Genomic DNA, 15,842 nt, shown 5'->3' with positions numbered 1-15,842 from the left:
CATTGCTGATAGAGCTGTTCTGCAACTTAAGGTTTCTCCCTTGGATGACTGAAGAGTGCAACTTCACATGGGATGAGCGCGAGTCCAGTAATGAGCATAGCTGAGGGTGTGTATCAGTAATTGCCTTTGACCTTACCAGAATGGTCTACAGAGGAATGGGAAGCAGTCACCAGATTGCAATCTTTTGAGGAGCCTGTGATAGGTCCACGCAGCAACATTGCCACAGCCTCCTTGCTGCAGCATGAGTAATGTGACAACGCTAAAGTCAAAACTGTTCTGACAGCTCCTATCAATGTGGGAAGTGTGTGGGATGGTGCTGGAAAAAGATTAAAATGGTATAGTATGTGTGTTTAATTTCTAGACAAAAGTAAGAGAGCCTGAAAAGACATGTCCTTGGCCTCTAATATGTTTAAGAAAATTTCTGACTTTTATGAATGGTTCAGGTGGGCACCGTTAATACATGATGCAAGAGAAATGAAGCAGGCCTGCTTATGGACTCTTCGTCTCCGCTGGGGCATGGCTCTTGCCTGAGTCACTTCCCAGCGTATCCAGTGTAAGCCCCTCATGCTGAAAGAGGACCCAGCAGTTAACAAGCAGTTAAAAAAAAAGTGAGAAGAAACTATGTCTGCCACTGTCCTGGGTGCAGATCATGGCACATTCAGGTGTGGGTGGCAGGCACTGTTGTGGTGCAGGTTGCATGTGCAGAGGAGGTATTACCTGGCAGCCAGTTTTATTGAAACGGGGAGTGGTACAGGATGCTGGTGTGCTACTGTTGGAGATAGGAAACCATTCTGCTGGGAGCACAGAAAAGGCTGATAAATAACTACACCGAAGGGCTTAGCAGCTTGTCTGGTTGGAGTTGTGGTTGCCTGCAGTGGGTAGCTGCACATGTTCCTTGGCTCTGCAGCAGACACAGCTTTTGCTTGTCCAGCCCTAACAGAGCTGGGGCAGAATGAAGGAAGCAGTTGTGTTGGCAGTCAGAGGAAGGTCTGTCCCAAGTCCTTTCTGTCTGTTTCCAAACACCATTTAACAGCTGGTGTCCACAAAGACTGGCAGAGAGTTAAAGCTCTTATTCTGCCCTTCTCCCTTGCATGTGGGGAGGTAACACAGGGTGTCTTGCTTGGACCCTCAGCCACCCTTGCTGCAGCCCTGGTTGGAGGTGGAGGCTCCTCTTGAATCCCTGTGGAAGCAGGGGGTCTGCAGCACCATGCCCATTAGGGAGGCCCCAGCTTGGGCCCTCAGTGCTGTGCAGAGCCTGGCAAGGGGAAAAGGACAGAAAAACAGACCTTAGCTGTACTCTCTCCGCAAGTCAGCAGAGCTGAGGGGCTGCCAAGGGCTGTGAGGCAGGGAGAAGAAAGACTGTGTTCATGGGAGCTGTGTGGCTCTGAGTTGCTGGGCTGAGAGCCAGGCACGTCAGCACCTGATGGGCCAGCTCAAGGAAGCGATTCTCACTCCTCACCCTCTCCAGCTGAGCCCAGGGCTTCTCCAGACAAACTGTAGTTAAGGGATCTTAGTGTAGTGAGGTTTTTCCTGCCCCACTGCCCTGCCTTCTCTCAGATGGGCTCTTGCCTGTGTGGGACATGACTCAGGCACCAGTGTGCTGGGGTTCTTTCTCCAGGAGAGTAAATAAAGATCCTCAGGGGTCTTTGCACTGCTGCCCAGGGTCCCTTCCGCCTTCTGAGGGGTCCCAACCATCAATTTGTGTGGGCGGTCCTGGGGGACCTAGATCAGTCCCTTGCCCAGCTGTCCAGTCTCTGCAAAGAAGCAGCCCCCAGTCCTGCACTGGCCGAGCTGAGGCTGCATGGATGGTTCCCAGCAAGAAGTTCAAGGCCAGGCCGTGGGGGCAGTCCCTGGGGACTGGGCTGTCATCTCCTCCCACAGCAGATCCCCACCCCTTCTCCAGGCAACCTGGGGCACCTCACTCTTTCCTCCCGGAGCTGCTGGACAGAAGAGCCCTTGTGCACCCTTTTTGGGGAGGTGCCTGGTACCTGCTGAGGGAGACTCCCCAGTGAATGGATGCCAGGCTACGGCTGGACCTGGCCAGTGCCTTGGAGGTGTTTCGGTCTCCCTCCTCTCAGCACAGACTGTCCCACAGCCCTGGAAGAAGCAGGTAAGATTGCTCAGGGCTCTGATCCTTGGGGATGGTTCTGTGCTGGCTCAGGGAGCTGCTAAGGGTATTGGTGTGGGGGAGCAGTGAGATAGGTCTGTGCCTGGAGTGTTTCCCTCTGGGACTTGCTGTCCAGGCAGCATGGCCTTGGTCACCAGCCCAGGAGAGGTTTGGCTGTGCTGGGGAGAGCTGACCTGCTGGCCTTGGCTCTGATGGATGACAGCATGGGTTGAGAGTGAGCAGTTGGTATGTCAGGTTTGGATTTGGGATGCCTGTGACATCCTGGGGACAGTATCTGGGCTTCGATGACATCAGCGTGGGTTGGCTATGGGCTGGAGCAGTGGGCAGTTCTTCCTCGGACAGCATAGCACCAGAGGATGTCTGGATGGGAGGGAGTAGGGCTGCCTGAGTTGTGGCTCAGGGCAGGGAGCAGCCATTGCCTGTGGGCTGGGTGCATGTGGCAGTCTCCCAGCACCTGTCTGGCAGTGGTGATGGTGGTGTTGGCTGCAAAGGGCCTTTGGGCTGGTATTCTGAAGATCAGATGAGCAGGCTGGAGGGGGCATGCTGCATGCTGGCCAAGGGCATGCTGCAGCAGAGAGCAGGGCTACCCTGAGCTCTCTTCTTCCACAGTGTTTGGTGTGGGTGCTGATGTGCTCCATGCACACCAGCATAGTCATTTGGCAGCAAATCCAGAGGGTGCCAGAGTCTCTCCTTAGGGATGGATTTGTGATATTACTCTTTAAGCCATACCTGTAAGAGCTTGCCCATTCTTCCTGGCTCCTCCAGCAGCATCTCTGTTCCTTTTCCCACTCAGTCAGGTTCATGCAGCAGATGGTTGCCTGAGGCTCAGTGTCAGCAGCCCTGTTTGCTGTCAAGCCCTGAAATTTTAGAACATGCAGGGATGGGAGGGGAAGAGTGGAACTGACAGCTTTGCCTTTTGCCTCTGTGGTAGGGCTCAAGGACAGCCCTGTTCCTAGATGGGCTGCTAACTTAAACATGCTTTTCTGCTTCTCTGGCTTTTCCAGTAGGCTGAGTTTGCCTTCTTGCTGCTGCTGCTCTGCCAACTTGCTCCCCACCTCCCTGTCCTGCTGCACTTGCACCCACAGTGCTGCGAGTTTTCGCTGCCTGGGTTCACTTTTGACTTGTCACAGGGTGTCTGGGCAGCACTCCAGTTCATCATTGTTAGGGGTTCAAGGCAGCAGGCTGTGAAACCCCCTGCTCCCCTCTTCCCTGCTCTGCTTGGTCCCTTGCACCCAGGAGGGACAATCCCTGCACAGGTGGTTGTTGTCTCCTCTGGCCAGGACAGTCACAGCTGAGATGCTGTGCATGGCCAGAACACTCCACACACTGTCCCTGGCATGCCTCTGCTACAGGGGTTACTGAGGCAGAGGCACAGGATCCTAAAACCCTGTGCTGGGGCAGGGCAGTGGAGCTGACACTGCCCCGGGCTCTCTGGCCAGGGACCAGCTGTTCCCATCTGCATAGCAGAGACTGTAGCACGACTGCCATCAGCCCACTCCTGGGATATTTTTAGGCCTGTTTGTGTCGATGAGGGAGAGATGATAGGCTTGCTCTGCATCCAGATCACGAGATGCTTCTCATCGTCGCCTGGTGTGATGGGAGGGGCATGGGCCTCTGGCAAGGCTGTTCAGGGCCTCAGTGTGACAGGGACCGAGCCACAGCAATCCCTCCAGGAAAGGCAGCACTGCCTGGGTGCTGCAGCTGTGGGCTTGCTGGGACCAGCTTCTGGTTTAGAATACCCTCATCCTTCTCCCTCTGGACTTGCACAGCTTCACTGGTTAATGAATCCCCCAAATCTCAACACCTCTTGAGCTTGAAGGTTTGTCCCGGCTTGTCAAGGAAAAGGAGTGAGGTATTTGAGCAGAGATGCTGTGGGACTGAAGTGTGGAGCATGGGCAGTGACATGCTTGCACATGGTCACTTGTTGCAGAAATGAGGAGGCCCTTCAGCTTTTTTGTAGGCTCTAAGGCCCAGGAAAGAGTTATGGAGGAAAGAATAAAAAAAACCTTTTGGGCAGAGCCCTGGGTGGGGATGATGCTGGCGGAGAGGGAAGAGTTGCAAATCAGAGGTTATTCTGGGATAAGATGCTGGAGGACAAGAAGTCTGGAGCAGGAAGTGTCCTCCTTGGCCAGGCTTGTCTGCAGCTGGTCCCCCAGCACACATCACTGTTGGGAAGTGACAGTGCCAAGCTGTGACTGTGTCCTCAGTGCTGGTATAGAGTCAAAGAGCCCAACACTTCCAGCAGTGCCAGCATCCATGGTTAGATTAGGAGGGAACTAGACTGGGGCAGACTGCTTTTCCCAGCTTGATTCTGGGGTTCACATGCCAACCTAGATGGATTGTATGTGCTGGACTCTGAACACAGGACCTGTCTGGTTGGCTGCACAAATTGGCTGTGCTGATCTACCACATCCACCAGGAACCAGTCTGTCAGGGAGGATGTTGTTGGTACCAACACCTTCCTGTGTTTAGTTTCCCACCTCCCTACATTGGAAGGACCAGTCCTGCTGCAGGCACAAACCTCACGCAACAGGGTGCTGAGCACTGGAGAACTCCAGCCCTGAGCAGCTGTCTTTGCCTGTCTCTGTGGACCTGCCAGCCTCGCCCAGAGTATCAGTGGTTCAGTTGATGGCTGCAGAAAGCTCATACACCCTCTTCTGTGGCACAAGGAGTTGGTTCCTAGGGGGAGCAAGGTAGGGAATCTGCTGGAGGGGCTGAGCTCTGTCCCTGGCTTCTTGCTGCTGAGTTGGGTGGGCTGCAGGTGCCTCTGACCTGTAGTGTGTGGCAAATGAGGGACCTGCTGGCCTAGCTGTGTCCCTGCAGCAGGACAAGGGCAGAGTATGCCATGGCTGGCAGCTCTGCACATATGCTGTTTAGGACCTCTTTTGCTACAAGAGGATCCACTGGCCCCCTAGTCCTGTTCTCACTCACACCTACACCATGGGATTGTGTGAATGCTGGAGATGCACTTGGGGAGGTTCATTGTGCTGCAGCAGCCCCGGGGGCTGGCAGTAGCCTCCTCATGGCTGCTGTTTGCCTTTGTCCTGCCATCAAGCACAGCACCCAGATACATTTCCCCCTCGCTGCACTAACTCCTCGTTATGCAAAGCAGCTGCAAGAATCCACAGGTTACCACAAATGCTGAATCTCCTAAACACAGTGGGCTCGTGCCCAGCAGCAGAGAATGAAATCTTGGCCACATCTTGCAGTGCAGGGGCCAGCGTGCTGCAAGCCAGCCCACCCACCCGTGACACCACCCCCCCCACCACCAGCCCTGCTCTGCCTTACAACCTGTCCTGTGTAGGGTGGCTCCTCTGCCTCCTTCCCTTTCCCATGCATGGTGCAGACACCAGGACATAATGGGTCCTGCACCTGGGCCCTTGCCAGCCCAGCTCCCTCTGCCAGGCAGCTGCTCTTGCACTCATGGGTGAAGCACCTGCACCAACAGCTCCAGCACCTCCTCCCACCACCTCTCCCAGTGACTGGCAGGATTTTTGTGAAGTCCTTGAGTAGTCTGGCACTTTTCCTTTCCTCACAGTCTCTCCTTGCTCCTACCTCCTGTCTGCTTGATCCCTTTCCTGAGCATCATTCTTGCCCTGGTCTTGGATGAGCGGGTAGTGGGGTGATGCAAAGAATGTCTTTACTCTGGGCACATGGCACCCTGGGAGGTTTTGATGTCACTCAGTGCAAAATCGATTATTTTTATAAAGAATCATGCAGGAAACAGGGCAGCAAAGGTCATGTGAAATGGTTTATTCAAAAGAAGCAAGCTCAACCCCATACTATTAATTCTGCTCTGTCCTGGCAAAAAAAAAAAAAAAAAAAGCCACAAGATTTATGTCTGAAATCATGACAAACAACATAATGAAATTTCAGTTAGGGCACAATTCAGTTGCTGTAGGAATGTGGCTCACCTGCAACCTCCAAGGGCTCCTCATAGCCACTTCCTCGGGGCACACAGGGAAAAGATCAGAGCAATATATACGAGGGAGGTTTGTAATTCTGAAGTGAGGACTGATACAGCAGAGCTGTGGGCTGCTGCACTTACACTGTGGGTTTTGGCACCAGCTCCCTTAGATGTGTTTGGGAGACACCAGTACAAGAACCAAAGCTGGTCACTGTGTTGTGTGAAGACTGCTCCTGTGTTTCTTGGGTTCAGAGGGTTCACTGTACCAGGAAGCAGCTGGAGATCAGCGGGGATTCAGGTAGAATGCTGAAAAGAGGAGCCCATGGCCCTCTGGCTCCATTATCACAGCAGGACAGCTGGAGTTACACAAAGACTTGCCTGCTCCAGTGCAATTATTTAAAGAAGTACTGAAGCTCCAGATTGGAAATGAGGCATTCCCTGGGTAAGAGGCTGAATATGAGCACTGCTGCAGGCAGCCTGCCTCCACTTCAGAGCAGTGTCATGCCATGGAGTCAGGTCAGGCTGAGTTGTGCCTGGCATTAGAAAAATGAACTGGAAGAGTGAGCCAAGAAAACTGTCCTCTGGCTGAGTCCCTCCATATCCTTCCCACTGCCTTCTTTGGCTCATGGGAATCACTCCTGGGCTCCTCTTTGCTTCTGGAGCTGTTTGGAAAGGAGAGCAGGAGCTCATGTGGTGGGAAACCACATGCACCCCAGAAAAGAGGGGTGAACCCAGGGTTGCATACAGATCAGGGCAAAGGAACAAGGGTGACCACATGACAGCTCTTCTTCCAGCCACAGATAATGAAACATGAAATTAAAACTCGGCACATCTAATCTCGTTTGCAAACTGCTGCACAGAGGGGCTGGCTGCTCCTGCAGCCTTCAGCAACCTTACTGCAAAGATATGTATTTAATTTCAGGCTTGGGCTTTTCCATCTTCATCTCTGCGTCCCTCACTCTCCCCTGGTGAGATGACACTCTGCCTGTAGCAGAGCTTCATTCCCACCATCAGTGAGGACACCTTCTCCTGGGGCAGACGAGTAGCCCACAGTCCTCACATCTTGCACAGATGTGAGGTATTGCCAAGCTTTTGTTCCTTTTCTGACATGGTTTTGCTGCTTCTCAGGATTTCTGTGTCCATTTTGAAATTCGGAGAGCTGGACCTGACCTCAGGCTGGCTTTGCCAGAGCTCTAGAGTGGCATGAACAGTGCCATGCATTTGATTGGAAATTGTCTCTGCACACCTGTGGCCAAAGTGCTGTGATACAGGCTTAGAGCAGCATTCCCATGTGGGGACAGGTCTCTTATCTTGGCTTTTTTTCCTTAATTCCTCCCTCCTGCCCCCTCTTGCTGGCAGATCTTCCACCCTGCAATACAGTCTGTCGTCTCTGTACCCACCTGCTTTCCTCACAGTCAATTACTGTGCCATGCGTTGTGATTGTCTTATCAGGATGTTTGGCCCATGCTGTAGCAACAAACAGCCTATTCACTATTTTACCATCTGTGAATATAAGCCTTAATCTTGTCATCTTGACAATCAATTTTAAAAACTACTCAGACCAGGAAGCAGTCACAGGGGGTCTAGGTATGCTTGCTGTTGTTGATGCCTCCCCATTAAGACTTGGCTCACTGACAGAGCTCAATGCATAGCTGTTAATGCATGTAGTTGTTAATCTATCGTGAGCCTTATTAATTCTTTATAATGCATGCTTTTAATTAAAATCCTATGTCATTGTTGATGGCAGTGGAAAAGTTGAAAAGTGTGCTGTACAGATGCTCCTGCTCTCACCAGCCAGACCTTTCCTTTTGTCCAGGGAGGAGCTTCTCCTGCAAGAATTGTGCTGTGTAGCACAGCCTCCAGGATGCCCTTAGCTGGGCTTTCACCTCCCCATTGGCAGTCTGGGTCTCTCTGCCATTTCTCTGCCCATTACTTTGGCTCTTTGAATTGCACTGGCCTCTTGCCAGGTGAGCATTTGTTAAAAATTAACATGTGTGCTAAGGAGAGCCCATGATTGTGCCATCACAATGTTGTTTGTGAATTACCTGGGCCTGTGGCATGAATGTGGCTGGTTAGGGGAGCTGCAGCCTCTCTTTGTGCCACTGCTGTGTCTGATTTCCTCCTCTCCCTGACAACATGAGATGGGGTTATTCCTGCCATTCCCATTTGAGAAGAGGCAGAGGCTGGATCAGATCTGCCTGCTGTTTTTATGGCAAAAAAGGGGATGGGGTGATGCCTGGCTGGAGGGCACAGAGTGAGCCCATCAGGGTTCATGGTCATTGCAGCTCTGACCATCTCTGAAATTTAGGTTTATTTAGCAGTGATTTTTGAAACTCCAGAGAGGCAGTGCAGTTGCAGCCAAAGCTGGGCTCTTTCCAGGTGCCTGCAGCAGGAATGTGAGGAAGCACACTATGAAATCTGATGGTGGTGCATGGCCTGAGAAAGATTTGGGAAAGCTTCCTATGCTCAGATCCCAAATACACTTCACTGAGGGGGCTGTAGGGTGAAATAAAACCCTTCAAATGACAAATATAAAAGGGCTCTTTGAGCTTGTTTCTTTAAAGGGCAGAATTAAGATGGAATCTCCACCCAGTTTGTTAATTTTCAGAGGCTGTTTTCATGGTGTGCAGCCCAGCAACCAGGCATTGCACCAGACCCCTCGGTGAGTGGTGTCACTGGGAGCAGGTTGGGTTGAACGTTCAGAGGCATTGCAAAATACTTCCCTGACATCACAACCAAACCAGCCTGGATGCCAGCAGCCACCACTCTGTTCTGTGCTCTCCTCTATTTCACACCACAGTCATCTACTGAGATCTGGGACACCTGCTCCCAGAGAGCTTGCCAGTGTTCTGCAAACTTTGCTTCCACCTGCCAGGTCCAGCTTTCTAAGCCCCCCTAAAAGTGGCTACCCATCTCCCCTGTGGTAGAGTCTGCATCCAGCCCCAGAAGGGCCATGAGTACCTGAATGTGAAGCTAAAACATGGGCTGACCAGCACAGATGGCTCTAACCTGCCAGTGGCAGGCTGGGAAAAGATTTGGGACAATCCTGCCTGAATGCTTAGCCTGATGCTATGGCAGCAAGGACTAATACAGCCCTTTGAGACAAAGAATAGGAAAAGGCACATTTAATCCCTGTGTCAAAGCATTAGGGAGGGTCATTGTGGAATTCTACATCTTTAAAAGGATTCAGAAAAATCAGAGAGGCTTTATAGAGCAGAATTGTAAAAAATGGCTTGGGGGTGGGAGGAAAAGCCTGGCAGTAAGAAAATTAAGCAACTCAGTATATTTAGCTTATCAGAGAGATGGATGAGAGGGGGTTGCTTGCAGCATATGTGTAGTGTCACAAAGAGAAAATGCTAGGCTCTGAAAGGCTCTTTAATCAAGCAGAAGGCAGAACAAAATGGTATGTCTGAAAGCTGAAGCTAGACGAAGGGATGTGGGATACTCTTCTGAATGTGAGCACGAGGGACTCCTGAAACAGACCCAAAAGGGTGGGAGTCTACAATGCTTGTCTTCGAATCAAGCTTACCTCCTTTCTTGGAAAATATGCTTAAAGCAAACATGGTATATTGGAACTAATGCAAGGAGGTGAGCCACTGAGCAGTGTTCTGGACTGATGCTCACACTCATACAGCCGTGTGTCAAGCAGAACCATTGGATCATTTCAGCTGAGGAAGACCCTGGGAAACGTGGTCCAGTCAGGCAGCAGACTCCGGGAGCCGTTTGGGCAGGTTCTGGGTGTTTATTTGCGCCTATAGTGGTAAGTGTGGCTCTTTGGTGTTGAAGACATCTGGAGGGTGGCAGAATTTTTCAGCCAAGTTCAGCTTGTTTTAGCTTGTTTCGTGTGGGACTGCTGACAATGCTGCTCAGCATTTGTGTTCTTGGAGTAGCCAGAGCACCAGAAATGTAAAGTGTTGTTCACACCCTGGTCACGCTCAGTGCTCAGAGACTGTGTTTAAGAATAGTATTTAATGTGTGTGTGAGATGAAGCAATTTTGGCCAGAGAGAGACAAAGATAAAATCCACGTGTTACAGCCCAGATTGCATTCCCTAAGTCTGTGCATCAGCAGAGGTAATCTCTATCTAGCCTTTACTGGAAAGAGATGTTTGCTGTGGTATTTAGTGGTATTTAATTAGTAATAAAATACTACGTTAATTAGTATCAGGTCTGATTTGATGACATGTAATTTGAGGGTAAGGATTACAGTGTGAATATTAGAATGAGAATTTTTACAAGGCAGAGAGTTAAAAGGAGATTAGTAGTCTCACAGTGAAAGAACCCCGGAGGCTGACGTGTGTGTGTTTGGAAACTGATGCAGATAGTTACAGCATAACTTTGTTTACCGGTGGGAAAAGAACCTGTAGCTGTTATTTATCTTTGTGTGTCACCCCATATAATGTGTAGCTTAGCCACCATGAAAAAAAAAAGCAAACAGGCATCATTTGAGTAGGAACACCCTGTGGTGCACAGCACCATGAATGAGGTGTTTTTGCAGAACAGTTTTGGCACGCCCCAGGCGGCCTCCTTCCAGGGGAAGGGTAGGAGGAAGCTTTACTGGTGGCCACCCCCACTTGCCCAAACCCTGCAGGGGACATGAGCAGCTGAACCAGTGCCTGGCCCCTTGCATGCTTTGCCCCACATGTGCTATAGGCACTAGGTTATGCCTGGCCCAACATGAGCACCCCAAGCAGCACGCAGGGCTGATGTAGAGACATGGGGTGTAGGACCCCTCACAGCTTGCTCTGGGAACAACCATCTCAACTGTGCTGGTTACCTGGTAACACAGCCACCAGCCATGCCCTCTGCCAGAGCCTTCTTTTTCCAGCTTGTGGCTCATGTTGCTGCTGGAAGTGCTCTGCAGACACATGGGCACTGGCCCAAGGCTCAGTGGGTTGGCCAGAAGTGGGTTTTTTTGAGCAGGATGGGCTGTAGCTCTTGCTGTTTCATTTGGTCAGTTTGGCTTTCAAAAGCTTCAGAGCGTTCTGGAAAGTGACACAGCAATATGATAGGTTTTAATCAGACTTAATTATTCCCCTGCTGTCGATCTCCTAGCAACATCCAGCTTGACATCTGCCTGCAAGTGAAACATGTAAGCTAAGAAGGAACATGTTCAGACTAAAGCCCTGCTACTCGAACCAAATCACTCCACAAATCATCGCCTTAATTCATCTCCTGGCCGTTAGGCAGCTGCTGGGTGCTGGTACCTGATTTCCACAGATGCACAGCACTTGCTTCCTGAGTTTTTTCCAGGCTGGCAAGAAGCATGACTTCATTCTGGGCTCTTTCCAGTGCACTGACACCTGATAACAGCGGGTAGAGTTTCCCAAGTGACAAACGTGGTCTCAGGAGCAAGCCCCAGCCTTGTCATTACCTGGCTTTGTGCTGTAGGTCATGGCTTATCTCATCATCAAAATCAGATCACCTGCTGTGCCTGTGGACCAGGGGCCTGAAACACTTGAGTGCACAAGCTGTAGAGATAGGGCGGTTTAGGTGAGGTTTGATGAGGGTGAGGGCAGATGTGGCATGGCAGTGTCTGGCATCACAGACAGCACCATGCTGCCACGTCACAGGGGTGTGGAGGCAGGGAGAAGAGACCTGGATTGTGCATCTGGAAGGATGAAGAAGTGGAGAGAGGAGCTGGCAGTGTTTGTAAAGCAAAGCCGGGCTCCAGCCAGATGTGACACAGAGCAGGAGCCAGTGGGCTTGTTGGAGGCACTGAGCCTGTCAGCTTAGTGGGGGCACACAGAGGATGCCCATCCTGGCCCCAGCCATGCTCATTGTGGGGCCAGAGGGAAGAGAGCTGCCTCAACTGGGTGAGAGCAAACAGTGTCCCCAGTGGGTCAGGCCCAGGGAGTTGGGGGTCACTGCAGTGAGCAGCAGTGGGAGGGGAGACCTGCAGATGAATGGGGCTGTGTAGATGTTTTTGTGGCCCACCTCCATGTACCTCCTCGGGGGGATACTGGTATCAGTCATATCTGGGTTTTGGCATGAGTCTGTTTGGCTCTTGGACTGTGTCTAGAAGCTGTTATTAGTATAAAAAAAATCCCAGCTGAATGCCAACATGGCATATGTCTCTCATGTGTCCAAGGAGGAGCATGGTGGGTTTGTGAGCCCACCTGCATGGATGCAGCACATGGGGTTTCTGCTATGAAAGTGGAGCAGTGTGAGCCCCCGCAACTTTTCCTGTGACCTGTGTGGTCTCTGCCTCTTGCCGAGTGCCAAGAGTGGAATTGAGCAGTGCTCATCTGCCCCTGCACCATCCCAGGCAGCATCCGCCAGTAAACATCTGTACCTGGGCTGGCCTGCAGCCCAAACCACTACTACATTGGATGTGGTTCTACGTAGTTTCACTTAAACTGATGTAGCTGTTTGTTTTCCTTGACTTATCAGTGACTCATGGGGGGTGGAAACAGGAATTGCTGGGCTTCTTTACTGTCCTGAAGATGCAGGGTTCTCTCTTACAGTCTCTTTCCCTTCAGATAACATTTCCCCCCTTGTGCAGAATAATTTTCTTTTTTATGATTCTCTCCCTGGGCTGCCTATACTTAAAACTGCCTTGTGTTTCTCACTTGTCCTGTGCCTAACAAGTATTAGGGCTGCCCAGCAAGGCTGTGGCACCAGCAGCCAGGAAGACAGTGCTGTGGGAAGGATGAGGTGTGGGCTGGTCCTATCACTGCAGTGCTCACAGGGCAGCTGTGCAGTGAGAAGGTGGGAGATCATAGTGTAATGGGAAGTGTGTGGAAGCAGTGCCAGCTGTGTGGCACTGGCTGTATGGTGTGAGCTACACTGTGGTGTGGGAGAGCAATGGATGTGGTCCCTGCAGTCCAGTGTGAAAGACAGATGTGATTCTAGTGGTGGAAGTTGTGCAGCATTCTCCCTGAAAGCCCAGGGAGATGGCGTGCAGTGGTGGGCAGGACCTTGTTGTGTGAGGATCTGCAGAAGTTGGAGGACAATGTGAAGACAGTGACTGGGAGCTAAACTGGACTACATGGCATGGCTAGGTGCAGTGACTGGGAGCAAGACAGGGCTGGGCAGCTCTATACAGTGGTTGTAGCCCAGGCTGGGCCGAGCAGTGGTTAGAGGCTGGGCAGTGCAGCAATGGAAGGGAGATGCAGTGCACTGAGATGCAGTGACTGGAGGCCATGCAGTCGCAGAAGCTGGGTAGGAAGGAGGTGTGGTGGTGCATTGCCGTGGCTGCAGTGACTGCAAGTTTTAGAGGTGTCTCAGTGAGAGGAAGGTGCAGTGCTGCAGTTTGACCAGCGAGTGGATGCAGTGCAGTGCCTGGGAGGGCCCTGCAAGTGCCATACCCGGAGGAGGGGATGGCTCAGTTGAGTGCCTGAGGGCACCGCAGTGGTTTGGAGGTGCCAACGAGTGACGGGAAGCACCGCTGCGATGCAATGCGAAGAAGCAATGCCAGGCAGGGACGGGAGCGGGGGGGGAAGGAGGAGGGGGGAAGCGCGGAGCTTTGCCCTGCGGCCGCTGGAAGTGAGGTGGAAGGGTGAAGTGCAGCGATGCCAGCGGGCAGAGTGGTGCCCTGATGGGAGGAGAGCGGCGGGCTCTGCAGTGACGCAGGAGGGGCAGCAGCGCAGTACAGTGTAGTGTAGTGCAGTGCAGTGCCCGAGCAGTGCGTTTCGTCGATGGACAGAGCCATGGGTCAGTTCCAGCAGCCGGACCGGGCGGTGCCGGGTGGTTCCGGGGGTGGGATGTGGGGGGGTGTCCGCGCACGCGCGCCACCGCCCTGCCGCAGCGCCCCTCCGGCGGCGACCCCCCGCCGCGCGCCCGCCCGCCATTGGTTGCAGGCGCAGCCCCCCGCGCCGCCTCATTGGCCGCCGGCGGCCGCTATGCGGGCGGGTTGGCAGCGCGGCGGCCCCGCCCCGGCGCCCCATTGGCGGCCACGGTGCCCCTCAGCGCGGCGGCGGCTGCCGGTCCCGCTGCGCCGCGCCCGGCATGGCGGCGCCCGCAGCCTTGCGACCGGGGCTCGCAGCCGGCGGCCGAGCGCCCAGGGCCGGCGGCGGCCGGGTGAGGAGGGGCGGAGGGGGCGGGAGGAATCGGGCAGGTCCGGCCCCAGCGGCCGCCGCCGCTTCGGCGAGATGGGAGAGAAGAGCGGAGCCCCGTCAGGCGGCGGGGTGCCTGGTCCGCTCCCTGCCGCCAGCCCGGCGGTGGCGGAGCCGCTGCCTCTTCGAATTCAGACTCCGGCCGGCTGTTAGCAGCTGTCAGCCAGCGGCGAGCTACCGCGCTCTCCCGGCGCCGTCCCCGCCTTCATGGCAGCCGGTCTCATCATCGCGGCGTGCCCGGGACTCCAGCGGGCTCCAGCCGGGACCCGCGCTGCCCTGGCAGGTTCCGCTATCCGTGAGGCACCCTCAGGGAGCCCCCTGGTGCTGTGGGTTTGATTCACGGCGCGTCTGGGCTTTCTGCTGCCCGGGAGCAGCGCGGTGCTGCTGGGCAGGCCTCGCCGGCTGCGCCGTTCTGGGATCCGAAGTGGTCTGGGGAGTAAGCGCAGGCAGGGAGCTGGGCTGCTGCCCTGCCATCTCGTTGCAGTGCCCTCCTGCCTTGCCGAAACGGCATTCACCCTTGTGGCAGACAGAAAAAAAAAAAAAAAAAAAAAAAAAAAAGGCAGCTGCTTCGGGTGGTATTTCTTATTTCACCGGTGTTTTTTAGGTCGTGGGCATGTTTTACCATGTGGAGAGCACGGTTGGAGATCTGTGCGTTATTCTGGGTCCCAGAAGGTGACTCCAACCTTAACCTGGTTTTCTTTCTCAGATCATGTAGAAGAGCAGATTTAATGTGAAGATGGGACTGTTGGTGTTTATGCGTAACCTGCTGCTAGCCCTCTGCCTCTTCCTGGTGCTGGGATTTCTTTACTATTCTGCTTGGAAGTTGCACCTTCTCAGATGGGAGGATTCAAGTGAGTATGAGCACTTTGTAACTGTTTCTGACCTCCCTAAAATGTCTGTTAAACAGTTGCAATACTACTGAGGTGGTTCTGATTTAGTAGTATTAGAGGGATGTGATTAAGCCAAATCAAATGCTGGAGCTTTTAGGATACTTAGCGGGTTGAATTTGTGATTACCTAATGCTCTTTATGGCTTTACTTTTATTAATGGGTACAAAAGCAGTTTCACGTTCCATAAATCTAGTATTAGAGATATCAGTCCTCAGAATATTCTGTTAGTTTATGATTCCTACTTGTCAAAATGAAGAGTTGGTGTGCTGAGGCTTTTGTTCCCTGAATCCTCCTGTACATTTTGAAATACCTAAGACAGGGATTTTTGCTCTGGTGGTTTTTGATTTCCTTCTGTAATCATAGATACTGGTTATCTCATCATCTTATTCTGTCCTTCAGAAATCCTCATCTTCTGTTTATCTTCCATGTTATTTTCTGCCAGCTATCTGTCATCTAAAAGGATGTCTCTCAACCTTTTTAAGTCCAAGAAGACATCTGACCTCATTGAATACAATCTGAGGATTGTACTGTGTGGTAGTGTCATAAGAGGTTTTAGTTGCAATATAAATTAGTCTGAGGTTTGTTTTCTCAGTTACTACTCTTATTTTTGCTTGTGTTGATTGCTTTCTTGCTCACATGTGGGAACTGCTTTTTGAAAATATAAAAGCAAGAAAACAGTTCCCTCCTTTACCCCTCCTGCCCAAAACACAAGCCTGCCTTCTTTGCAGCTGTTCCCTGGGCTGTTTCAGGTGTCTCAGCTGACTGTTGCTCTCTGGATCAGTGATTGACAAACACTGATCCAGAAGGATTGTCTTTCTGTCTGACAAAAAGCTGTCAGTCACATTCCTTCTTTACTGTGTTG

At 52.4% G+C, this 15,842-nt stretch overlaps 1 protein-coding gene across 31 annotated transcripts in view; it reads left to right on the top strand.

The window, feature by feature from the left end:
- The first annotated feature begins 1,893 nt into the window (after positions 1 to 1,893).
- Positions 1,894 to 15,842, top strand: part of ST3GAL3 (ST3 beta-galactoside alpha-2,3-sialyltransferase 3) — a 190,386-nt gene continuing 176,437 nt past the window's right edge. For 18 of the 31 annotated variants that reach the window (XM_071750378.1, XM_071750363.1, XM_071750373.1 and 15 more), the window contains exons 1-2: positions 13,946 to 14,055; positions 14,797 to 14,941. In XM_071750378.1, coding sequence (XP_071606479.1) covers positions 14,827 to 14,941 — 115 coding nt within the window. In that variant the 5' untranslated portion in view covers positions 13,946 to 14,055; positions 14,797 to 14,826. Of the gene's footprint in view, positions 2,111 to 13,945; positions 14,056 to 14,796; positions 14,942 to 15,842 lie in introns of those variants that run through there. The other 13 variants (XM_071750364.1, XM_071750374.1, XM_071750355.1 and 10 more) reach the window with 7 other exon arrangements.

This window comes from Heliangelus exortis, chromosome 8 (assembly GCF_036169615.1).
Source record: "Heliangelus exortis chromosome 8, bHelExo1.hap1, whole genome shotgun sequence".
NCBI lineage: Eukaryota > Metazoa > Chordata > Aves > Apodiformes > Trochilidae > Heliangelus > Heliangelus exortis.
The sequence above is the reverse complement of the archived record's forward strand: the minus strand, read 5'-3'. Positions and strand labels throughout refer to the sequence as shown.